Source organism: Mya arenaria, chromosome 3 (assembly GCF_026914265.1).
Source record: "Mya arenaria isolate MELC-2E11 chromosome 3, ASM2691426v1".
NCBI classification, from domain to species: domain Eukaryota; kingdom Metazoa; phylum Mollusca; class Bivalvia; order Myida; family Myidae; genus Mya; species Mya arenaria.
This window is the reverse complement of record NC_069124.1, coordinates 52,731,003-52,752,586: the sequence shown is the minus strand read 5'-3', so window position 1 is coordinate 52,752,586 and position 21,584 is coordinate 52,731,003. Positions and strand designations below refer to the sequence as shown.

Below are 21,584 nucleotides of genomic sequence, written 5' to 3'. Positions count from 1 at the left end.
TAAATTCTTAGCGTAGGATATAATGTTAAAATATTGGTCCCAGTTGAAATTTATTATATTTATGATTACGGTACACTAAAATTAAACACACACACATGGCAGTAAAAATAATACGAAATGGTGTGTTAGGTGCGAGTGTTGCCCGCATGTGGGGCAGGTAATCCAGTGTTTGATCACGACCGTTTTATACATCTCCGTTTTGTCTCATTCAATCGCGCATGCGCGAATCTATTTCCGCGGACGATATAAACAATCGGATTGTAAACAAAACAATTAATAAACTATATTCTTGATTTAAACATGGTTACAAGATGTGTCAGTATATGAAAAGTATGTAACTTTATTTTTCTTATTCATAATTTCTTTGTTTGTCTGCGATTTGCCACGAAATGGCCTCTTCAGCAGGGTTTTCATTTGCGACTTCCCCACCCGGTGGACTCAGCCCACAGAAATCTGGTCGTCAGAATTCCTCAAGAAAAACACCGTCGGCAGCGCAATTGCTCGAACAAATTCGGAACTTGGAAGCAGAAGGAAACAAACTGAGATCGGACTCTTCAGGAATTGGTAACCTTTTAACTTTTCGAAATTACAATTAAATTGCATGCACAGACATGTTTTTATTTGCAAACATGACTTCATCGGATTAGTGTATCATTGTACTTGAAACTGTCAATACATGGCAAATACAAATATAGAACCCATGAAGGTGTCTTATCTGTTGATAAATCACTGTGTCTTTGCGACTTTTGAGTGGCACTTATACATCTTACAAGTTGTTTTGATCAATTTATTTTCAGTTTTGATCAATACATTTACTTCAAAGTGAGATAACACCATTGATGGTGATAAAACAAGTGCGAAAGCCAAAAAAATGTTCTTTTAACTCTGTTTAAATGAATGTTATAAATTGTAAGTCAGCAGAAATTCAATGGCTTAACTTTAAATTTAAGGCCTGAAAAAAATCTTGAAAAGTTCTTGGGTGTATTTTCTTTTCTGCTGTGGAAATAAAAAGTGGATGACGAAAATATTTTGAGTTCTATACTTTAATTTATTGCTTAATGATGATGACTTCCATTTCCAGTTTAAATGGTGTCACAATGGAATTTTATTGCGATAACTTGTGCTGCCAACAAGAAGCTAAATGTTTACTTAAGCTTATTCCCAGTGATAACTAAAGTCAAATCGATAGTTTCGACATCAGCTTGCAGCATTCAACCCATCTGGATTCCCCTTCCCCCCAACACAAAACTACCTACCAACCCGATCCTTTTTGAGCCCATAAGAGGAAACATAACTGTCTTACCCTAACTTAAAGTTGTATATAAACAGCATGTGTTTGTCTAGATTAAAAATATATGTGTTAAGGATGTTATATTTTTGGAAAATGAGTTGTAGTCAATGCATTTTTTTAAACATTTCAGGTGGACCATCCATGTTTAATGCACTCACAGATCTGAATATGTCAAACAGCAATGAAAAGTCTGAGGTAAATGTGAATTGTTTTTTAGCGTACATGTAAATGTACATGTACAAAATGAATTAAGCACACAAAAGATAACTGTTGCTGTCTGTTTAGTGTAGTTCTTTTCTTTATCAGCCTTAAAACATCTGTACCCTAGGGCCTACTTTAAAAAGTTATGTGATTTTAATATTTGAAGAGAAGACTTGAAGGAACTATGAATGGCTTGTACTATTTAATTTAGTGTGTGCAAATAAGGGTTTAACTGTAGTCTGTACAGTGTATTAAACTGTTTAACAATGGTTATTATTAAAGTGCAACGTTTTTATACATGTACATTATATGTTTCAGCAGCTTCCAAAGTTCACTTCCACATCACCATCCTCTCTGTCAGCACTTGTTGATTACTCCAGCGAGCAAAAGACAATCTCCGACCTCAGGTACCAGAAATGACATGTACATATTCTCAAGCGTCATGCTACATTATGATTGACTTTTGTTATGTTATTGTAATGGTTAATGAATCTGGTGTTTTAATTAATAGAGATGACTGTAAAAGATCATTATTGTGTGTGTTCATTTAAGGTTGCAGTTGGAAAAACAGAGAAAGGAGACAGAGCGTCTAAATACCCAACTGCAGTCAGATGGTTTTAGCTCAGGCATGCCTCGTGCAAGTACTGGAGTTCACATTCCTGGGAGCCCTTCAAAGATGGGCTTCCCTGGTAGCCCTTCCAAGACAGGCTTCTCAACCCTTCCCTCAACAGAACTGTTCAGCTCTAGAAGACCTGCCAGCGTAACTGGAGTTCTTGGAAGCATGGAGGTCCATGGACCACCGTAGGTTTTTTTTAATTTTTATCTGTTCTCTAGTTTACTAAGGCTATAACTCAGCTTAAAAACTATCAATAATTTTGTTATCACTCAAACGTTAGCATAAAAGACATTAGTACATAATACATGTTTATGAATTTGAGGCTTTCTGTGCTATGTATTTCTTTATGGTACATACATGTGGAATGTTGAACTTGTATGATATATATAACTGTATATCACTCAATCATGACAAGCTTAATAAAGAATTATCACTGTCAAGCTCTGTCTTGAAAACGACGGAGAAAAAGTTTATACTTAGAAACGTTTAGTTCTTATTTGAATGAACTTGTAGGTCTCATCTAGAGAAGGCATTAAAAGATTCACAGGAGCAAGTTACTGATTTGAGAAGAAGATTAATGGAGGTAGGGCTTTGAATCATTGCTTTTATTGGTCATGAATAGATCTTACTAATAGCTTTTCATAATACCTTGATTTTAAGCTAAAGAGGATTTTTATGGTGTGCTATGTGGTCATGTATTTGCATTATCTGTTTTCTAAATGGTTCTTCATATTTAATCTTTAAAGCCAGTACAGGGACATATTCCCATTTACACCTATGTGTATAATGTATAAAGGTATGAATTCCATAACTGATTATTAAAATATACGTACACATGCATAGAACATTTAAAATAGCTTTACAGTAGTTGAACACTATATTCTTTTTGTGTTATCAGTCCAGTGAGTCTGGAGAGAGTCAGAAACGCCAGTTCCGACTCACAGTAGAAGACATGAAGGCCAAACTACATGACACCATGGCCAGCAGGGACTCAATGCTAGAACTTCGGTAAGTGGTGCTAACTTTTTATCATGGCTATTTTAAGATCAAATAAGTAGAGGTATAGTCATAGCATTAGTGTCGTCCCTGGCATCATGGTGCAAACACTTAATTGGCCATAACTAGTGATGTTCCGATGATCGATTATAATCGAAAATCGATTGGTTGGGCCTGAAATCGGCGACAATCGATAGTATTTAGTTATAATCGATTATCAAAAAAAAAAATATATATATATTAATGTTCAGATGTTATCTTTAACAAAATGGCTGATGAAAGCCACAATGAGCAAGTAAATGAACTATTTTTTATACAACAACACTTAATAACTTCAATCATAGACATAAGGTATGCATATAATGATTAAGAGTTTAATACTGTACATGAATAAAACTACAACTCAGGTACTATCTAGTATTTTAAAAACCGATTGTAATCGGTTACTTGAGTAGAACCGATCATCGATAGTAAAATTGCAACCGATTCCCAACACTAGCCATAACTGAAAAGCATTTAAGATATTCAAGTGAAACTTGGTACACATGTTGCCAAAGGTAATACACTTATTTATTTCAAGGCCCATAACACTGGCTTTTAAATTATTTGTCGTTGAGTTATGCCCCTTTTTTAAAAAACAACAACAAATGTTTGGGTTTGCTCTATAGTTCTTAGATGATAAATAAATTCTTCCAGTTGATTGGCTATCAAAATAATTGTGGTTAAAATAAAATTTGGAATTCATGATACACAGTATACAAATGAAATGTGTGAGTATTGTTTACAATAGTTTGACGCTGATGTCTTGTAGTATTCAGTATTTCACGATAATTTACATCAAATATTACTACTATTTCCAATCTTAGCATTTGAAGGTCCTCAAACATTGAATGACTGGCTTATGCTTATCCCAAATACACCATGTGAATTCGTAATCATAGGCTACACCTATAGCTTGTCAATCTACTGCACACATTAAGAAAGCCGACTATCAAAATTAAAAAAATTGAGCGTATTATTAACGTTTCACCGTTAAATGTACTACTAAGGACCACTATATGTTAATTTTGCATTGGTTTCACATCAGCTGGCCAATAATGAATTTAATTGTAGCCTTAAATTACCATTTTGTAGTGCTGAAAACTTATGATTTGAAATCGCTTTTTGGGGCAGTGTAAATGGACTATCTCTTCGTTGCAAAAAGGAATTATGATCATACTTTGACAAGTTTGTTTGCATACAGAACATAAAATTATTGCTGTTTCATATGGTTCATTATGACAGAATGGCAGAACCACAGACTTTTGGAGCCAAGTAGGCATTAATATTTGTTTCGTTTTGTGTGAACTAGTCAAGATTTGTAGATGATTGATTCTAACATTAAGTCTATGTTAATGTGTTTTGTACTTTGCTTGTTTTTCATGAAACTTGTATTCATTTTGTATTATGAGTTTTAGTGACATAGGGCTGTTTTTTTCTAACAAGAGTCAGATTAATATTGAATTAAAAAACTAATAAAAAGTTCAGACTGCCATGTAACCACTACTAGGGTACTGATGATTTGTTCAGTACTGACAATAGTTGGCTTAGTAAAAATAGATTTTGTGAAAATGCTAAGGGATAGATTGAGGGTATTGATCATCTTGATTACCCCATGTTTACACACATCATCAACTTTGTAATTAAATGCAATCTTGTAATATAATTAGATACACAACCTTGCATTGGAAGTAGAAGTAAAAAGGCACATTTAAAATACATGAATCTTAAGTTAAACACAAGACTATTTAATATTTCAGTCAGAAAGAGTGTATGACCCTGGAAACAAAGATTGCTGAACAGAGTGCCATCATAAGGGATCTACAGGCCAAATTAAAACAACAAGAACAAGTAACTTGAATAGAAGACTTGCAAATATCATGCTATTAAAATGGACATTTATTACAATCCTTAAATGTAGCCATTAATATTGTGGTGATTAAATGAAAAGGGAAAGCAAGATTAAAGTTCACTCTTAAACATAGTATTTGAATTTATTAAATACCCATCATAAATCTGCAAGCAATTAGGTATGCCAATATATTTGTCAGTATTCTATCTAGTGCAACACAGCTGAATTTCATGTCATAACAAGTATCATTCCGATATGTTAGAATGATGTAAATTACGTATCTTCTTAATGATTTTAAACAGTAAGATGTATGATCAAAGGAATATAAGTCCTGCATTTTTTATTCAGGAGGTCAAATTTGACTCTCATGGATTTTTTTCAGGTTTTGATTTCACTTGGCTTTGGCTCCCTGAAATCTGAATTTGCAAAAATCTGCACAAGCTGAATATAACTTTTCCTATCAAAATGCTGTACTGATAACTCATATTGTTCTATTATCCTGTTACAATGAACATTGAAAAACAGATGATTTAGATATAAATATTGATCACTCTCTCAGGCCCTGGCAGACACTTCAAAGAAGGCCGATGCCCACTCTCGGGAGAACTTTGTATCAGAGACCACCCTGAGCCAGGTACGGATGATTCTCGTTGACGCAGAACGCCGGAGGGGTCGGGCGTACTTCGAGTCAGACCCTGCATCCCAGCAAGCACCAGCCATGCTTGTACACACGCTTGAGAGATGTATACAGGAAATGCTGAAAGATTTGGAGATCCGGAAGGCTAAAAATGAGGAGGTATAGGTCGGCTTTATTTATAAGATTTCAAACACTGATATGATTAAATTCATATTAATGTTGTTTTTATATTGCTTTCAAGTCTATGGTAGCTCTTACAAAAGAATTTGGTAGCTACTACAGTACTGCAAGCAATATTCATTATGCTATTTGTGTTACAAAGTGTCCATGCCTAGTTTGTAAGAATTTAAAAGTCTAAGTACATAGATGTGTCACGTGGGCTACTATAAAATACATCTTTGGCGACAAAAACAGGCAAACACTGGGGTCTGCATTGGGCTCCTGTTCAAATACACTACAAGTGTAAGAAAAACATAAAGTGTTTGTGTAATTCAATTTATTACTTGCTTTTCAATTTGATACATGATTTCAATGATAAAAATCCTTTTTTGTTTCACAACAGTGATTTTTGTACATAGTCACCCATAAAGTAAATATCACACTTTAGTTATCACATGATTTTTATTTCATAACAATCACAACATGTATGTTTACAAAGTCATTATGGAAACAGGTTAAAGCAGTCCTACCGTATGTATATGATATCCTATGTATTACATGTAAATTTCAGTTGGATAGAGAAGTACAGGAACTGAAACAGACCCAGACCAGCGACCAACACACCATGTCCACTGAATATAAACACAAGTAAGGGCCAGTTTTGCCTTCTGTAGACTAAAAAAAGTTTTTGGTTACAAAACTACCCTCTGAGAGTTTCTTATTGCTGTATTATATTCAAAGATTAGCAGTCACCACAAATGCCAAAACTAGAGATCTAGTATTTACTCAAGCATCAGTTAGCAACGTTTGTTGTTTCTTAGAGTTTATGAAGGTCTACCCACGCACATTGGCTGCATTTGGTTTGACCCTGCTGTGAATGTGTTTTTTTAATGCCATGAGATGGTAGTGACTGCACATCTATATATTAGGAGCTATGGATGCGACATTCTAGCTCTTTTCAAAGAGACCGCTTGGTTCTTTATTAATGCTCAATGTAAATTACTGATACAAGGGAGACAACTTTCATGGGTTTTATACTTTCAAAGTACTACAAATTTCCCAGTTCAACAGTCTTATGCAAAGGGCCAGAAAGAATGCTACTGGTACCAATTTTTAACATCTTTCGGTATGACACATTCCGGGGTTGAACCTGGCAGCTAACACCCCAACTGTGTGAGTGAGTCAGTCACATAAAGTAAAGCTGCACAGTGTTATGTATGTTGTATGATTTCAGTGATGATGAAACTTTGTCATTATGCAGGAGGTACTTTTTGTTTGATAATATGTTCATAACACCTGAAGTCAGTGCAACTAATACATAGCTATGATACATGCATGTGTAACTCTGTGGCTTGAATTATTAATGATACCAATTGCAGTAAATTGCTTCTTATATTAATGTGTGTTTCAGTTAAAGTGTTAGGCAGGATAGTGTGATTTATTTGTTTAACAGTATATTGTTGTACATTGTTGCATATTCTTAACCCTATAGTATGTGTTGTTAGTTTTGTAATTTGGGACAAAAATTATAGCCTCTTTATTCTCTTGATAGTAATCATAGTTATTATTGAAAATAAATAATTGACCCATGTTTTATTGTGAAATGTATATTGTATGTTCTATACATCTTTCACCAGGATCACCCAGATGACAGCAGAACATGAGCGTCAGATACAGATGGCCAACGAGAGAGCCAACAATGCCCGTAAACAAGCCTCCTCACTGGAGTCACAGCTCTCTACTATACAGTATGTTGTATTACTAATTCAAAAAGACATGAGTTCAAATGGGATTCAAAATTCCATAATTTTTAAGTGCAATTGTTTTTGACAGGTGCTTGCTATTGCCCTCTTTAGTTTGTCAAGCGTACCGGTACATACAAAAAGCAATTTTCAGGTAAAAAAGAGGTAATATTACTTTTAGGTATGTACGCTTGACATATATGAAAGTAATTTTTCCTCCTACTGGTTGTCTAGTTTATTATGGGCCCTCAAAACATTTGAGGGTGCCCTATAGTAATCGACCAGTCTGTCCGTCCGGAAATATGCAACAACCTATTATGTGTATGTGTTTTTTCAATAAAAAAAATTATAACCAAATAAGTTCCTAACCCTAATGAACTCCACCCTAAACACCCCTAGGTTGGCCTGTCCATTCATCCATCCATGCATCGTTCCACATTTTTATTAGCTTGACAATTCGAAGAATATGGAGAGCTATACTACTCACCCAAGCGTCATCATCACACGTTGGTTAAGGTTTTGCGTACAAGCACACATAGGTTAATATCTCAGCAATTACTTGAGGTATTGCATTGAGACTTCATATGATGGTACTCAACCATCCAACCTACTTAACTAACCAAGTGAGATATCTCTAGTTTGCATTTAAAGCAAATAATAGGCCTTTATTATTTGACTTAGAAATTCTGGTTAAGGTTTTGCGTGCAAGCACGCATAGGTTAAGATCTCAGTAACCATTTGAGGTATTACATTGAGACTTTATATAATGGTACTCAACCATCCAACCTACTTAATTTACCAAGTTAGATAACTCTAGTTTGCATTTAATGCAAATAATTGCCCTTTATTATTCGACTCAGAAATTCTGGTTAAGGTTTTGCATGTAAGCACACATAGGTTAATATCTCAGCAACTACTGGATGAATTGCATTGAGGCTTTAGAAAATGGTACTCAACCATCCAATCTAATTAAATAACCAAGTAAGATAACTCTTGTTTGCATTAAATTCAAATAATGGCCCCTTTTTTATTCAACATAGAAATTCTGGTTAAGGTTTTGCATGTAACCACTTTTAAGTCAATGCTTCAGCAAATACATCATGTATTGCATTGGAACTTTACACACAGGCTCTTATCTTTCATATTATATAATTTTTGCCCCTTTCTTATGCGACTTAGAAATTCTGGTTAAGGTCTTGCATGTTAGCACACATAGGATAAAATCTAAGCAACTACTTGATGTATTGCCTTGAGACTTTATACAATGGTATTCAACCACCCAACATAATTGAATAACCAAGATAGATAACTGTACTTTGCAAATAATGGCCCTTTACTATTAGATTTAAAAATTCTGGTTGAAATTTTCCATGTAACCACATTTATGTTAATATCTCAGCACATCATGTATTGCATTGAAATCTTATCTAACAGTGATCCATGCATATTTCGCCAAAACTTTTCAATCCATACACTGAAAAGAGGCGGAATAGTCGAGCGCGCTGTCTCTGTGACAGCTCTTGTTATGTTTTTTAATGACTATTGTAAAGAAAGCACCTCTCAGTATTTCATGCATACACAGCAATTTTAGTGCATTTCACCTACCTGAGGTCAATTATTCCTTTTTCCAGAGAGCAGCACCAGCAACAGTTGAAGCTGCGAGAAGAAAGTGTTACAGAGCTGGAGAATAAGATCAAACATCTGCGTGAGGAGCTCCATGAAGAGCGGGATAAATATGCCTCGAAGGTATTCTAAACAGTTTTTTCAGAAATCCTGTGGAGCTCTATTATGGGCTTGTCTGTCTGTCAGAGGAAAAAAAAGTTGTATTTTGATGGCTTGGTTTTGTTTTAAAATCTTTATCTACAGTCATAACTCAGAAAACGTTCAAGGTAAGTTTGACTAAAGGAAACATTGAATGTGGTATTTGCTCCTCTACCATCTTGTTTAAACTTGTCTTTAAATTTAAATTTTATATAAGTATTTATATATGTTAAAATTAAAATAATTATAAACCTGGAACAGTATGTGTAAGTAAACTGTTGATCATTGTCATGTTCCATATGTACAGCGGGAATCACTGGAGCAAACCCTGAACAACACCGAGAAGGAGATGGCCAAACTGAGGACAGAGAGGGACGACGCGACAAAGAATCACGCCAGTATGGAGTCTCGTGTAGCTGATTTACAGGTGAGCTGGAGTGGGATAGTAGAAGATGTCTATTTCTTTTGAATAAAATTGGACAATGGAGTAAGACAAATTTAATAAATGTTTCACCTTAATCATTTTTCATTTGTCAAACATCTTGTCATCTCCTCTTGGTCCAGATTTTTCAAATTTTATAATGAAATGATATCAACTTTTGTTTTGTTTAAACAGTATTTGTTCAAACATTTTTTATACAATTAAAATATTTCACACAAAAAATTTAAAAGAAAGAGATAGCCAAAGGGGATTTTTAAAAAAAAAAGAAGAAAGCCAATGGCTTATATCAAGGGGATTTATGAATAATGGGATAGTAAATCATTTACATCAAGGGAAATTATGAATAAAGAGAAAGCCAATTGCTTATATTTTAGAGGGCATGTATTAATAAAGAGAGAGCCAGTTACTTATATTGATGGGATTTATGAAAAAAGAGATTACCAATTGGTTAAATTCAGGGATTGATGAAAATTTCATGATTCAAATTGTTCAGCCCTTGGTTCAGTAAGTACTAGTGCTATTACTAATATGCTCATTCTTTCAACTATTTTATGTAACAATCACAACTCTTGCAACCAGGTGACAATCAACCGTCTGACCCGTGACCTTGACACTGAGAAGGAGGGTTCTGGAAAGTACTGGGAACGGGAGGGTCAACTTAGGACAAAACAGGCACAGTTGGAGGCCAGGCTTGAGGAAAAAACACGCGATGTGGAGCGACTCGAGAAAACTCTCGCCTCTGTCAAACAGGAGTGTAATGCAACAGTTTCCGAGAAGGTGAGGATCATCTTTTTAAAAAGACTTATGATGAACTTTTTTTTTAATATCATTTTGTACATACATGTATCTGCATATGTGTTGTATATTTATGGATGGTATGAATGGTAAAAAATTCATACTTATAGTTATAATTAACTGGCTTTGATATTAATTATTTAGTAGTGATTTTTTAGCAAAATTTAGGGTACATTCATGCTTCTTGTTACAAATAAGTTTAATGAAAACATCGTTGACAATTGTTGACTTTCAGTTTTTAATATAAAAAATGTCATGTAAATAATGTGTATTTATGTACGATATTTATAATGTAATCCAGGTATCACTGATTGAACGTCAAGAACGTGAACGACACATGGAGAAAATCAGCAGTCTAACCCAACAGCTGAGCGAGGTCAGTGAAAAATGTAACCGCGTTTCCCATGAGCTGGAATCAACACGAGGGGATCACCGTGATCTTCGACAACAGGCTAGAGATGCTACAGACAAGGCTGACACTCTCAATGTGCAGTTAGAAGCTGCAGTTGCTGAGAGAAAGCACCTTACCGACATGCTCACTGCTAAATCGTCTGATTTCGATCGGATGTCTCAAGAAAGAGATTATTATTTTAACATTATGGACGGTAAAAATAACGAGGCTGGGGAACTGAAATCTCAGAAAGAAAGATTGACTATACAGCTTGAGGAGAAAGAAAAGAGTGTCAGTGTTTTACAAGAACAGCTTCAGAATCTTCAGCTTATGATAGAATCCAATTCAAGAAACTATGAAAACATTCGAGAAGAACGTGATGTTTTAATACATCAATTACAAGAAACAACAAGTATTCTGGAGGAGCTAAAATCAAGTAAGGACACAATGGCAAAGAAAATGAAAATTAGGGAGAAACGTCTGCGAGAGCTGGAGGGTGAGAGACAACGTGTGGCAGGTGAAATTGACCTACGGACCCAGGAGATGGCGATTATTCAGAAGGAGAAGGAGACACTATTTAAGGAGCTAAAGGAGAGCAGGTGGGTGGACTTATTTGGTTAGGTCTGCCACTGCAGGACCATCATTGCCACTGTTCTATTACAGTGGTCTCTACTGTAGTGATACCATTAATAATCAAATTATAGCATTACTGTAGTTTTTGGAGATAGTTACAAAGACATTGTTTATTTTAAGGTCTTAGTCAAATGTGTAATTTATATCTGTAATCTCAGATTGTTTTCTCTTTCTTTTCGAGGCCTTTAATTTATCCCTGTAAAAGGGACCAGGGAGCCCTGACAGCATTCATAAATTGTAATATTTCATACAGTGTGCACACAAAAAAGTTTTGCTTGGTTATCAACGTCTTAAAAGATTTTGTTTAGATATTTTGTAAATTTGTCAGTTTTAGGAAATTCATTGATCAAAGTAGTGAAAAGATAACATTGATGAAATGTTATATTCTTCTTCATGGGATTGTGAAGTCTCCCACACAATATAATATATAGTACATAAACCTGTACCCAATTAACCTTTGAACATGGTTCACAGGTATGAAGTGGTGGGCCTGACTGAGGAAAGAGATGGGCTGAAGAAAAACTTGGAGGGCCAGAAATACAACCTGGAGAGAAATATTGCCAAACTGCAGTACAGACTCAAATGTGAGTAGTCTTTATGACTCTTGACTTGAGTGTTAAGAATTTTGGGCAAATGGGGACATTTTATGCCAGGATGCAAGATTATCTGGTGTGTGAAAGATAGACATTGGGTTTAACATATGAAAGGCAATGGCTACTTTTGTAAGTATAAGCTTAGTGCTTTGTGAATTTATGTTCAATACTCACAGTGAAATGGAATCAATGTCAGGGGTGACATTTTATTTTGATAAACTGCCTGTTTTTTAGTCCATAAACCACTAAAAAGCTTGAAATAAAATAGTTTTCGTTTCCAATAAAATTGAAAAAATAATGTGGACCCTGCTTGTCATTATGCCAACATCTTTAAATTTTCAGCGACAGAGCAGGATCTGGCAATGGCCCAGAAGGCCTTGAGAAAACGTGAGTCCGTGGACAACACCGCAGTCAAAATGGCCGACAAGATGCAAAAGGAAGTGACAGCCAAACGCAGCCTCGTTGACACACTACAGTCCAAGATCAGCTGGTACCAGGATCAGCTAGATGCCATTCTCAAGGTTTTAGTCTTTAATTGCAAGTCATCATTTCTTCTACTGTTTATTTCATGAATACATGTCTAAATAAACAGTTAGAGCACAAAACAAACCATATATTTATATAGACTTATGTAGGAAAACAGAATAACAAAAATGTTTATAGTATAAAATCTCCAACTAATTCCAAGTTATAAAACTTAAACTCTTGTTAGTGATTAAGAGCCATCTTGGCCCTCTTGTTTTTCAGGAGGAATATTTACTGCGTGATTGGAGTCTACAATTACTTTTTTTTCTGAGACATTTACCAATAAATTGTCTTATTCATATTGTTATCACAATTAATTCATGAGTCATACTCAAAATATTGTATGGTTTCTACTCGTTGAAATATTTTGTTTGGCATTTTATATAAATGACCTCATTCACAGTGTAGGTTTTAGTTCCTAGCACTTAGGATCATTCAGTGTGTCTAAATTACTGTTGGAAATAGAATACCTCCTAAGCGGATAACATAGATGCACTTATCATAACAGTGAAGGAACAGTTCCTCACAAACCAAAACTGCTATATTCAAACTCATATGTACTTTGTGCTTGTGATTGATCTGCCTACCAAATTGATTACTTTAATTTTCTCGTACCATTGCAATTATACCATTTTTATCGCTCCATTACTTGCATTACTTGATATAGTTTCAAATTACTGCAACAAAAGCTATTACTGATCACAAAAGTTACTGCTAATTGGCCACAGAAGTTACTGCTAATTGACCACAAAATATCATAATTGACAGTTTGCTGACATTTTATTTGTGAACTGCAGGAAAAAGGAGGACTAGATAGTGACAAAGATAAACTGAAGTCAAGCCTCAATAAAGCTCTAGTCCAGAATCAGCAGCTTATGGTTGAGCTGGAGACCAGCAATAGCCGCACATCGGAGCTCAAGTCACAGCTCGGAAAACTTGAGTCCTCTCTGGAGAAGGTATGGTTACTTTCTGACCTTAAAGAGCAATATATTATGGGGTTATTAACCTTTAAAGGTCTTGCCCTGTTATTCACATACATCTCTTGCTTGTTAGTACAGATCTCTTATGTATTTTTTGTCCTAAAATATCTTGCCAGCTTTATAAAAGCAGTGACAGTGTAATGATATTTAAGTGACATTTGTAAGAAACAGTTTATGATAGTTTCTTAGAGTGATTTATTTTATGAAAATCTAAATATATGAACATAATTCATATATTTCATCATTTGTTTTCTGTTCCTATCAGAAAAAAATATTTCATTTGAAAATAAATTTTAAAAATTGGAATCACATACCTGTAGTTTTGCTAGTATTTTTAGTATAAAACTTGAGAATGCTTGAAATGGTGATGTCATAGGGCTTTAGTATATCACCTTTTGACAGAGGTTGTTTTTAGATCACTTCTAAAAAGCGCAGCTGCAAAAAAGCAATTAGACTATCTATAGATTCTGTTTGAATGCCGTGTGCAAATTAAATGTGACAATCGCTTCCATGGTAATTCTAGCTTATTCATGAGAGAAAAAAAGAAGTAAGTATGAAGATGGTGCATGGTATAGCTCTTAATAGAGGCAATCATATTACATTTATAACTTTTGTAAGGGTTTATGTAGCCCATTCGGTAAAGGATTTTTGTGTGTCATTTGAAAAGTAATGTACTGTATTACATGTAGCCAATAACAAATGTTATACTAATATCAAACCACTGAAACATACCAAGTTACAAGCTTTAATCTTTAATATTGCTCAGGAGGATACATAAAGCTGTGTCTGAAATTATTTGATGTTTTATGTGAAAAGCAGCATAGCCAATAATGATAGAATTATAATGAGAGATAGTGAACTACATTTTAAATGTCAAGGAATATTTGTGGCCTAGATACCAGAAACAAGGTCTTGAATGAAATACAGCAATTTTCAGTCTGTCTCTTGTTGTTTTTTTCGAATTAAAATGTGGAGCTATATTGATGGCTTTGATGGTCATTGTTGGCATTTTCAGCATTGTTGTCATGCTAAAACTTAAATCTTGGCCGTAACTCAAAAACTGTAGCAGATATTCAAATGAAACAGCCCATTGTTTGACAGAAAAAACACCAACTGACAGGCATTGGCATTCCCTCTAGATTGTTCTTGTTGATGACCTATCAATGCAATAGGAATCCTGTTGCAAAATACTCTCAGATGTCACTATAGCCAAACATTTAAAGGCTTATCAGATTCTTTGACCTTTTAAAAGCTTTGTGGAGAAATTCAAGCACCAAAAGTATTACAGACATTAACCTTAAGGGATATTCTTTGATAAACGTATGTCTGCTAAATTAGTACAAGCATACTTATCAATTAGATACTTATTGGCAATGTTTAATGAATTCAATAATGTGACATTGACCTTCACTCTTTGTGAAAGTTGTAATGAGATACCAAATTGAGATATCTAGGCGAGCCATTTAACATCACTATTCCTCTGAGATACCTTGCCGGACAAGTGGTTTTTCTCCGGGTACTCCAGTTTCCCATACAACACAAGACCACACTCTCGCGTTACATCGTGCCAACGAGAGTGATTTAGTATAAGCTATCATAGCTTCCTTCACAATTGTTGTAAAATATATAATGGTTAAAGTAACTTCTGAGATACCTCGTGATCCATGTAGTTTCACCAAAGCTCTGTTCACTTTATAGAGCCATGCAGTGCCACAAAAACTGTGTTGACCTAACTTAAGCGAGCCTTGTAGCACCACCATACTTTTGGTGAGCAATGGAGCGCCACCATAACTTTGTTAAACCTAGGCGAGCCTTAGCTTTGTTGAACTATGTACATTTACATGCATTTCAGCTTTTTTAGCTGATTTTCCCATTAGTCTTATATTCTGGAAAGCTTTAAATAAATTTAACTGTTGAAAGGAAAAAAACAACGAATGTAATAAAACTTTTACAGACTGCCTAAATGTTTTTTAAACCCTTCCTAATGGATTTCAAATTCGATATGAAAGGTTTCAGTTCTCTGAAAATGGATTTAAAAGTTTTTAAATGGTGTTACTGTGTAATAAACTCTGTGGGAAAAGAAATTATCAGGTTGAAAATTAAGGAACTTGCATATTATCCAATAACGTTTGGTTTGGCAAATTGGTTGCCATTAATTTTGCAGTGCAATTATCTCTGTTATGGTTTCATGCTAACTTTAATTTACATTAAAGTCATATTATGCATTCTATGAGGAACAGTTCATCAGGCTCAAAGTTAAGATTATAAACCAGGTGTTTATTAAAAAAACTCCATTAAATATTCCTTCTTGCCTTTTTATACACCCATATTAACTCATATTAACTTGAGAAATTTTTGTCTGCTCATCACCAAATGTGAATTGGCTGAATTTTTCGATACGGTTTAATCATCAGTAACTTCAGAGTTATGGCACTTCATTAAAAACTCACTTAAAATAAAATGAAAAACAATCATCATTTCAACATGTGAACCTTGTAATATGAAATAAAAAATAAAGAATTTCAAATATATACATTATTTTCATTGACCTTATTGAAAAAAACAACATACTTTAATTTAAGAAACACTTAAACATTTCTTGTAACTTGACTATGAAAAGTTTTAAGAAATCAACTTAAATTAGGAAATGACTTATGATGCTTTTTTAATACTGTCCCAGAATACTCAAGTTTCCCCTTAAAGAGACTAGACATCAGAGGATACCATTGCAAGAAAGGAAAGAAAAAAAACAGTAAAAAATGCACAATGCATTGAATCTTACTTACTGATGCATCATATCACTTAGGGCACATGCATTTCTCAAGTTTTGTGTATTTTTCCATTTCGAAATTTACTGGCAATGGGTCTCTTCCATGCATATCTCAGTAATCGTATTAGATGATATTGACAAATTTAGCCTTTTTTTAGAGGAAATACTGTATTTTCTGATTTTGGGACTATCTGGTGCCTAATCCCTTCAACTCTCCTAAAGGTCTTTGAACCTCAAATGTATTCTTAGGTGAAATAAAAACCAGACACCCTGACGATTTTGAATCATACTTTTCTTTTGAAATGCAAATGCAACATGCTGCATACCAGAAATCAGATTACTAATTACATAAAACAATTTTAGTTCCAATTCCACAGAAAAAAATAAAAAATGATAATTATATACAACTTAAGATCTTTCAGTGTAGCATTTTTGTTGATTCGTCGTTCACACTTTGTTTAAATTCCTTACATGTGTATAAAAAATGAACATTCTAATGTATACCTTTTAAATCCAAACCATGCTTCGGGCATAAGTTTCTTTAAAGTACAGAAAAAAGTCACATAATTAGTTCATTGATTATTTTTGAAGGTGGGGAATAAAAGCTGAATTACAAGACTCATGAGTCATGTGCGATTTAAAGTACTTTAAAAAATAAATCTTAATTGTTCATTTTCCTTTCATGCCTTTTTGGTTTTTGAAATGAAGCAGAATTTTAAGGATTAGATTTTGTACTTTACAATTCCCATTGATGATGTTGGGTGAGTAATCAATCAACTTTACTGTCCTGGTAATCAACTTTACTGAGAGTAATTAGTTCTGCCTTTTACAAAATGGAACTTCAAATCTTGACACAGCTAGGCAACATCACCATCATCATCATCGTCATTGTTGTCGTCATCACCATCATCATCATCATCGTCATTGTCGTCGTCATCACCATCATTATCATCATCATCATCTGATCATCACCACCACCACCACAACCACCACCACCACCATCACCATCATCATCATCATCATCATAAAAAAAAGAGATTAAATAATTATTGATATATGTTTGTTTTCCATTTTTCGCTAACAATGATTTAATAAGAGAGAAAAAAACAAAATGACAGTATATTCACAGGCCATTAGTACTCAAATATAATCAAATTATCAATTTGAAAATTTCAGCTTATTAAAATAATTGGTTTATGTTATCAGATGTATATTTACAAGTTATTTGGAAAAAAATATATAGAAGGGATAGTTTTAATAATTATTTCTGTACAATTAAATTATAGTGTAATATGATATGGTTGTAAAAGCTATATTTTATAAAATTAGATGATGTCTTGGCTTCATCCATTTGCAATATTTGAATCATATAAGCTAACGGCTCTACTCCTTAGCAACTAAAGCTAGGACCAAATCCCTTGTTTTTCATCTTCAGCATTCTTCAATGAAGGAATGAATTGCGTAATTGATGTCATAACGGGATTTGAACACAGTTGGGCTGGTAAAAGTGTGCGGTATCAGAAGGTCTCAACACATACTTTTACCAGCCCAACTGCGTTCATATCCCCGATAATGACATCAATCATGCAATTCATTACTTATATTCACACAAATAGTTCACTATTTTCTTTCCAGAATTGTAGAAAAAATACTTAGTTGTGTCGCCTGACTAGGCAATATATAGGGATTACTTATGTTGGTGGCGTTCGCGTCCCTTTTTCACTTGTCCGGGGCATATCTCATAAACCATTAGTGGTATCAACTTGAAATTTCATGTGTAGATAGAACTAATTGGGGGCAAGTGCAGTGCACAAGAACTGTTACTTTTGCTTCCATATTTTCAGAGTTATTGCCCTTTGATAATTTTAATGCTTAAATTTTTGTTCGGGGCATATCTTGCAGAATATAAGAGTTATCAACTAGAAACATCATATGTAGATAAATCTCATGGAGGGCAAGTGCAGTGTACAATAACAGTAACTCTTGCCTACTTAGTTTTAGAGTAATTGCCCTTTGTTAATTTTCATGCTTAAAGTTTTGTCCAGGGCATATCTTAAAGAAGAGGTATCAACTTGAAACTTCATAGCTTGATAGATCTCATGGAGGGCAACTGCAGTGCACAAGAACCGTAATTCTTGCATCTATATATTTAGAGTTATTGCCCTTTGTTAATTTTCAAGCTCAATTTTTGTAAGGGGCATATATCGTTAACTATAATTGCCCTTTGTTAATTTTCGTTGTTAATTTTTGTCCGGCTTAATGTTGTTACCTTCAGTTCAAATGCCACCTACACTTGAAAATTAAATGGCAACATCATTGTCTATATTGAATAAAATGCCAATCTAACAGCTATTATGTTGACAGTAAATAATTTGTCAGGCGACACATCTGACTCGTGGAGTACTAGTTTCATTAAAGAAAACCTTACAGTCATTCTTTCTTCGCTATCCTGTAAGTAGATGACCCAACTGTATCAGGAAACAGTTTATCATATGACGTCACAATAACGGTGGGAAATTTTAATCACTTCAAAACACTTCTTAACATTAAATTGAAACTCTTATGACAACAAAACATTTAACAAATCTTAAATTAACTCTTTATAACATGTTGATTGTTAGTTTTTCATGGCCTGTTGTCACAAAGAATAACAAGAAAAATGTGATCCGAACATACGCCAAGATGTTGTGTTCATCGGAAAATATTTACAATTGCGGAAAGACCGTACATTTAAGGAATGGAAGTTGAGGTGTAAATATATAAATGATATAAAGTATATGTTTACCTTTAATAACTGCACTGTAATAATATATATATTATGATGGACATTATGGAGATGGTCTAATGTGTTTGCTTGAATTTAACAGTTTGGGGCATTGGACAAAATGCTTAAGAAAGTTGGTAAAGACAAGGTAACAGGGTTTGTGTTGAAAAGAATTGCTTTAATGGGATGTTACGATTTTGCCTTTGCTTCTGTGTCTATGTAAATGTTCATTGTCCAAACAACTAATAGTAAATCAATGTTTTTGTTTAGAATGACCATACAATTGACTGTTTCAAATACCTATGGCATGGGTTGCTGAGATATATATATATATATATAGTAACAAATTGGGTATAAAATCAACTAAAAATTATCAATGTCATTTTTTATTAGCTCTATTCTCCTTTTTCCAGAATTTGCCATGTGTGACTTCTTTTAAATTTCACAGATTATTCACTTTTTTCCATAATTTTTATATCATTCTGTTTAAGATTGATGATTTTTATAAAAGAAAAAATCAGTTCTAATTTGACAGACTTAGCAATTGTTTTTGTTTTTAGCTCACCTGTCACCTAGTGACAAGGTGATGTTTTGTGATCACAATTTGTCCGGCGTCCGTCCGTCCGTAAACTTTTACTTTAAACGACATCTCCTCATAAACCGCTTAGCCAATTTTATGCAAACTTCACAGGAATGTTCCTTGGGTGGTCCCCTTTGAAAATTGTTCAAAGAATTGAATTCAATGCAGAACTCTGGTTGCCATGGCAACGGAAAGGAAATTTTTTAAAAATCTTCTTCTCCAAAACCACAAGGCCTAGAGCCTTAATATTTGGTATATAGCATCATCTAGTGGTCCTCTACCAAAATTGTTAAAACTATCCCCCTGGAGTCAAAAATGGCCCCGCCCCGGGGGTCACTTATTTTACATAGACTTATATAGGGAAAACTTTAATCTTCTTCTCAAAAACCACAAGGCCTAGAACCTTGAAAATTGGTATGTGTCATCATGTAGTGGTCCTCTACAAAATTTGTTCAAATTATTCTCCTGGGGTCAAAAATGGCCCCGCCCCAGGGGTCACTAGTTTTATTACATAGTGTTATATAGTAAATCTTTAAAAATCTTCTTCTCCGAAACTGTAAGGCCCAGGGCTTAGATATTTGGTATACAGCATCATCTAGCGGACCTCTACCAAATTTGTTCAAATTATTGCCACAGGGTCAAAATTGACCCCGCCTAGGGGGTCCTTGTTTTTACGTAGTGTTATATAGTAAATCTTTAAAAATATTCTTCTCCAGAACCGTAAGGCCAGGAGGTTAGATATTTGGTATACAACATCATCTTGTGGACCTCTATCAAAGTTGTTCAAATTATTGCCACAGGGTCAAAATTGGCCCTGCCCTGAAAGTTATTTGTTTTTTATATAGTCTAATATATAATAAAACTTTAAAAATCCTTTTCTCCAAAATATAAGACCTAGAGCTTTCATATTTGGTATATAGTGTTACCTAGTGGACCTACACCAAAGGTATTCAAATTATTGTCCCGGGGTCAAATTGGCCTTGCTCAGGGGTCATTTGTTTTTACATTGTCTTGTCACTTAAACATCTTTTCCTCTGAAAGTAAAGGTCAGAATGACTCCATACTTGATATGTAGCATCCTTACATGGTCCTCTCTCAACTTTGTTCAAATGGTTTTGTTTGGCCCCTTTTAGGGGTCACAAACAAATTGATCTTATTAACTGCTTGATGGATCTTCAAGTCTGAAGCATCCTAGCAATATTGGGCCTCTGTCAGGTCTTTTCAAATAATTTTGTTTGGCCCCTTTTAAGGACCACCAGAGCTAAAATTAGTAAAACTTAACATTTTCTTCGCATGAACCCCTTGTTCAATATTCTCTGAGAACAAATATCAAGCTATATTGATTACAAAAGTTAAACTCTTTTACTCAGGTGAGCAATTTAGGGCCATCATGGCCCTCTTGTTTTTTCATTTTCTCTGATTAATTACAAATCATTTGAGGATTGGTTCTTAATCTTAAAGCAAACTCTAATTTGACAGAATTAGCAATTGTTTTTTCATTTTCTCTGATTAATTACAAATCATTTGAGGATTGGTTCTTAATCTTAAAGCAAACCTTAATTTTCAGAATCATGGCAGTGTTGATACTGCTTGAATGAACAAAAAATAAGAATCAATCCTTATATTTACATTCTCCCCTTTTTATCATTACTTTATGTTTTGTGGAAATAATGTTTATGTTTTTTAAGTTAATTAAGTTAATTAAAAAAGTATTGAGCTTTTTTATTTCGTGTTTTATATATGCATGACTCTGGTCTTTCTTGCAAAACTCCGCCTACAGAGGTCATGAAGGTTGACTGGTTAGTGCAAAATGAATG

At 34.2% G+C, this 21,584-nt stretch overlaps 1 protein-coding gene across 3 annotated transcripts in view; it reads left to right on the top strand.

Moving 5' to 3' along the window:
- The first annotated feature begins 227 nt into the window (after positions 1-227).
- Positions 228-21,584, top strand: part of LOC128228879 (coiled-coil domain-containing protein 158-like) — a 37,689-nt gene continuing 16,332 nt past the window's right edge. For 2 of the 3 annotated variants that reach the window (XM_052940417.1, XM_052940415.1), the window contains exons 1-19: positions 228-564; positions 1,422-1,486; positions 1,811-1,899; positions 2,045-2,293; positions 2,622-2,691; positions 3,007-3,116; positions 4,904-4,994; positions 5,555-5,791; positions 6,363-6,439; positions 7,026-7,055; positions 7,429-7,539; positions 9,165-9,279; positions 9,602-9,721; positions 10,316-10,513; positions 10,833-11,521; positions 12,030-12,139; positions 12,491-12,669; positions 13,471-13,629; positions 14,177-14,200. In XM_052940417.1, the coding sequence (XP_052796377.1) occupies positions 390-564; positions 1,422-1,486; positions 1,811-1,899; positions 2,045-2,293; positions 2,622-2,691; positions 3,007-3,116; positions 4,904-4,994; positions 5,555-5,791; positions 6,363-6,439; positions 7,026-7,055; positions 7,429-7,539; positions 9,165-9,279; positions 9,602-9,721; positions 10,316-10,513; positions 10,833-11,521; positions 12,030-12,139; positions 12,491-12,669; positions 13,471-13,629; positions 14,177-14,200 (2,898 nt within the window). In that variant the 5' untranslated portion in view covers positions 228-389. The remainder of the gene's footprint in view (positions 565-1,421; positions 1,487-1,810; positions 1,900-2,044; positions 2,294-2,621; positions 2,692-3,006; positions 3,117-4,903; positions 4,995-5,554; positions 5,792-6,362; positions 6,440-7,025; positions 7,056-7,428; positions 7,540-9,164; positions 9,280-9,601; positions 9,722-10,315; positions 10,514-10,832; positions 11,522-12,029; positions 12,140-12,490; positions 12,670-13,470; positions 13,630-14,176; positions 14,201-21,584) is intronic. The other variant, XM_052940416.1, reaches the window with a different exon arrangement.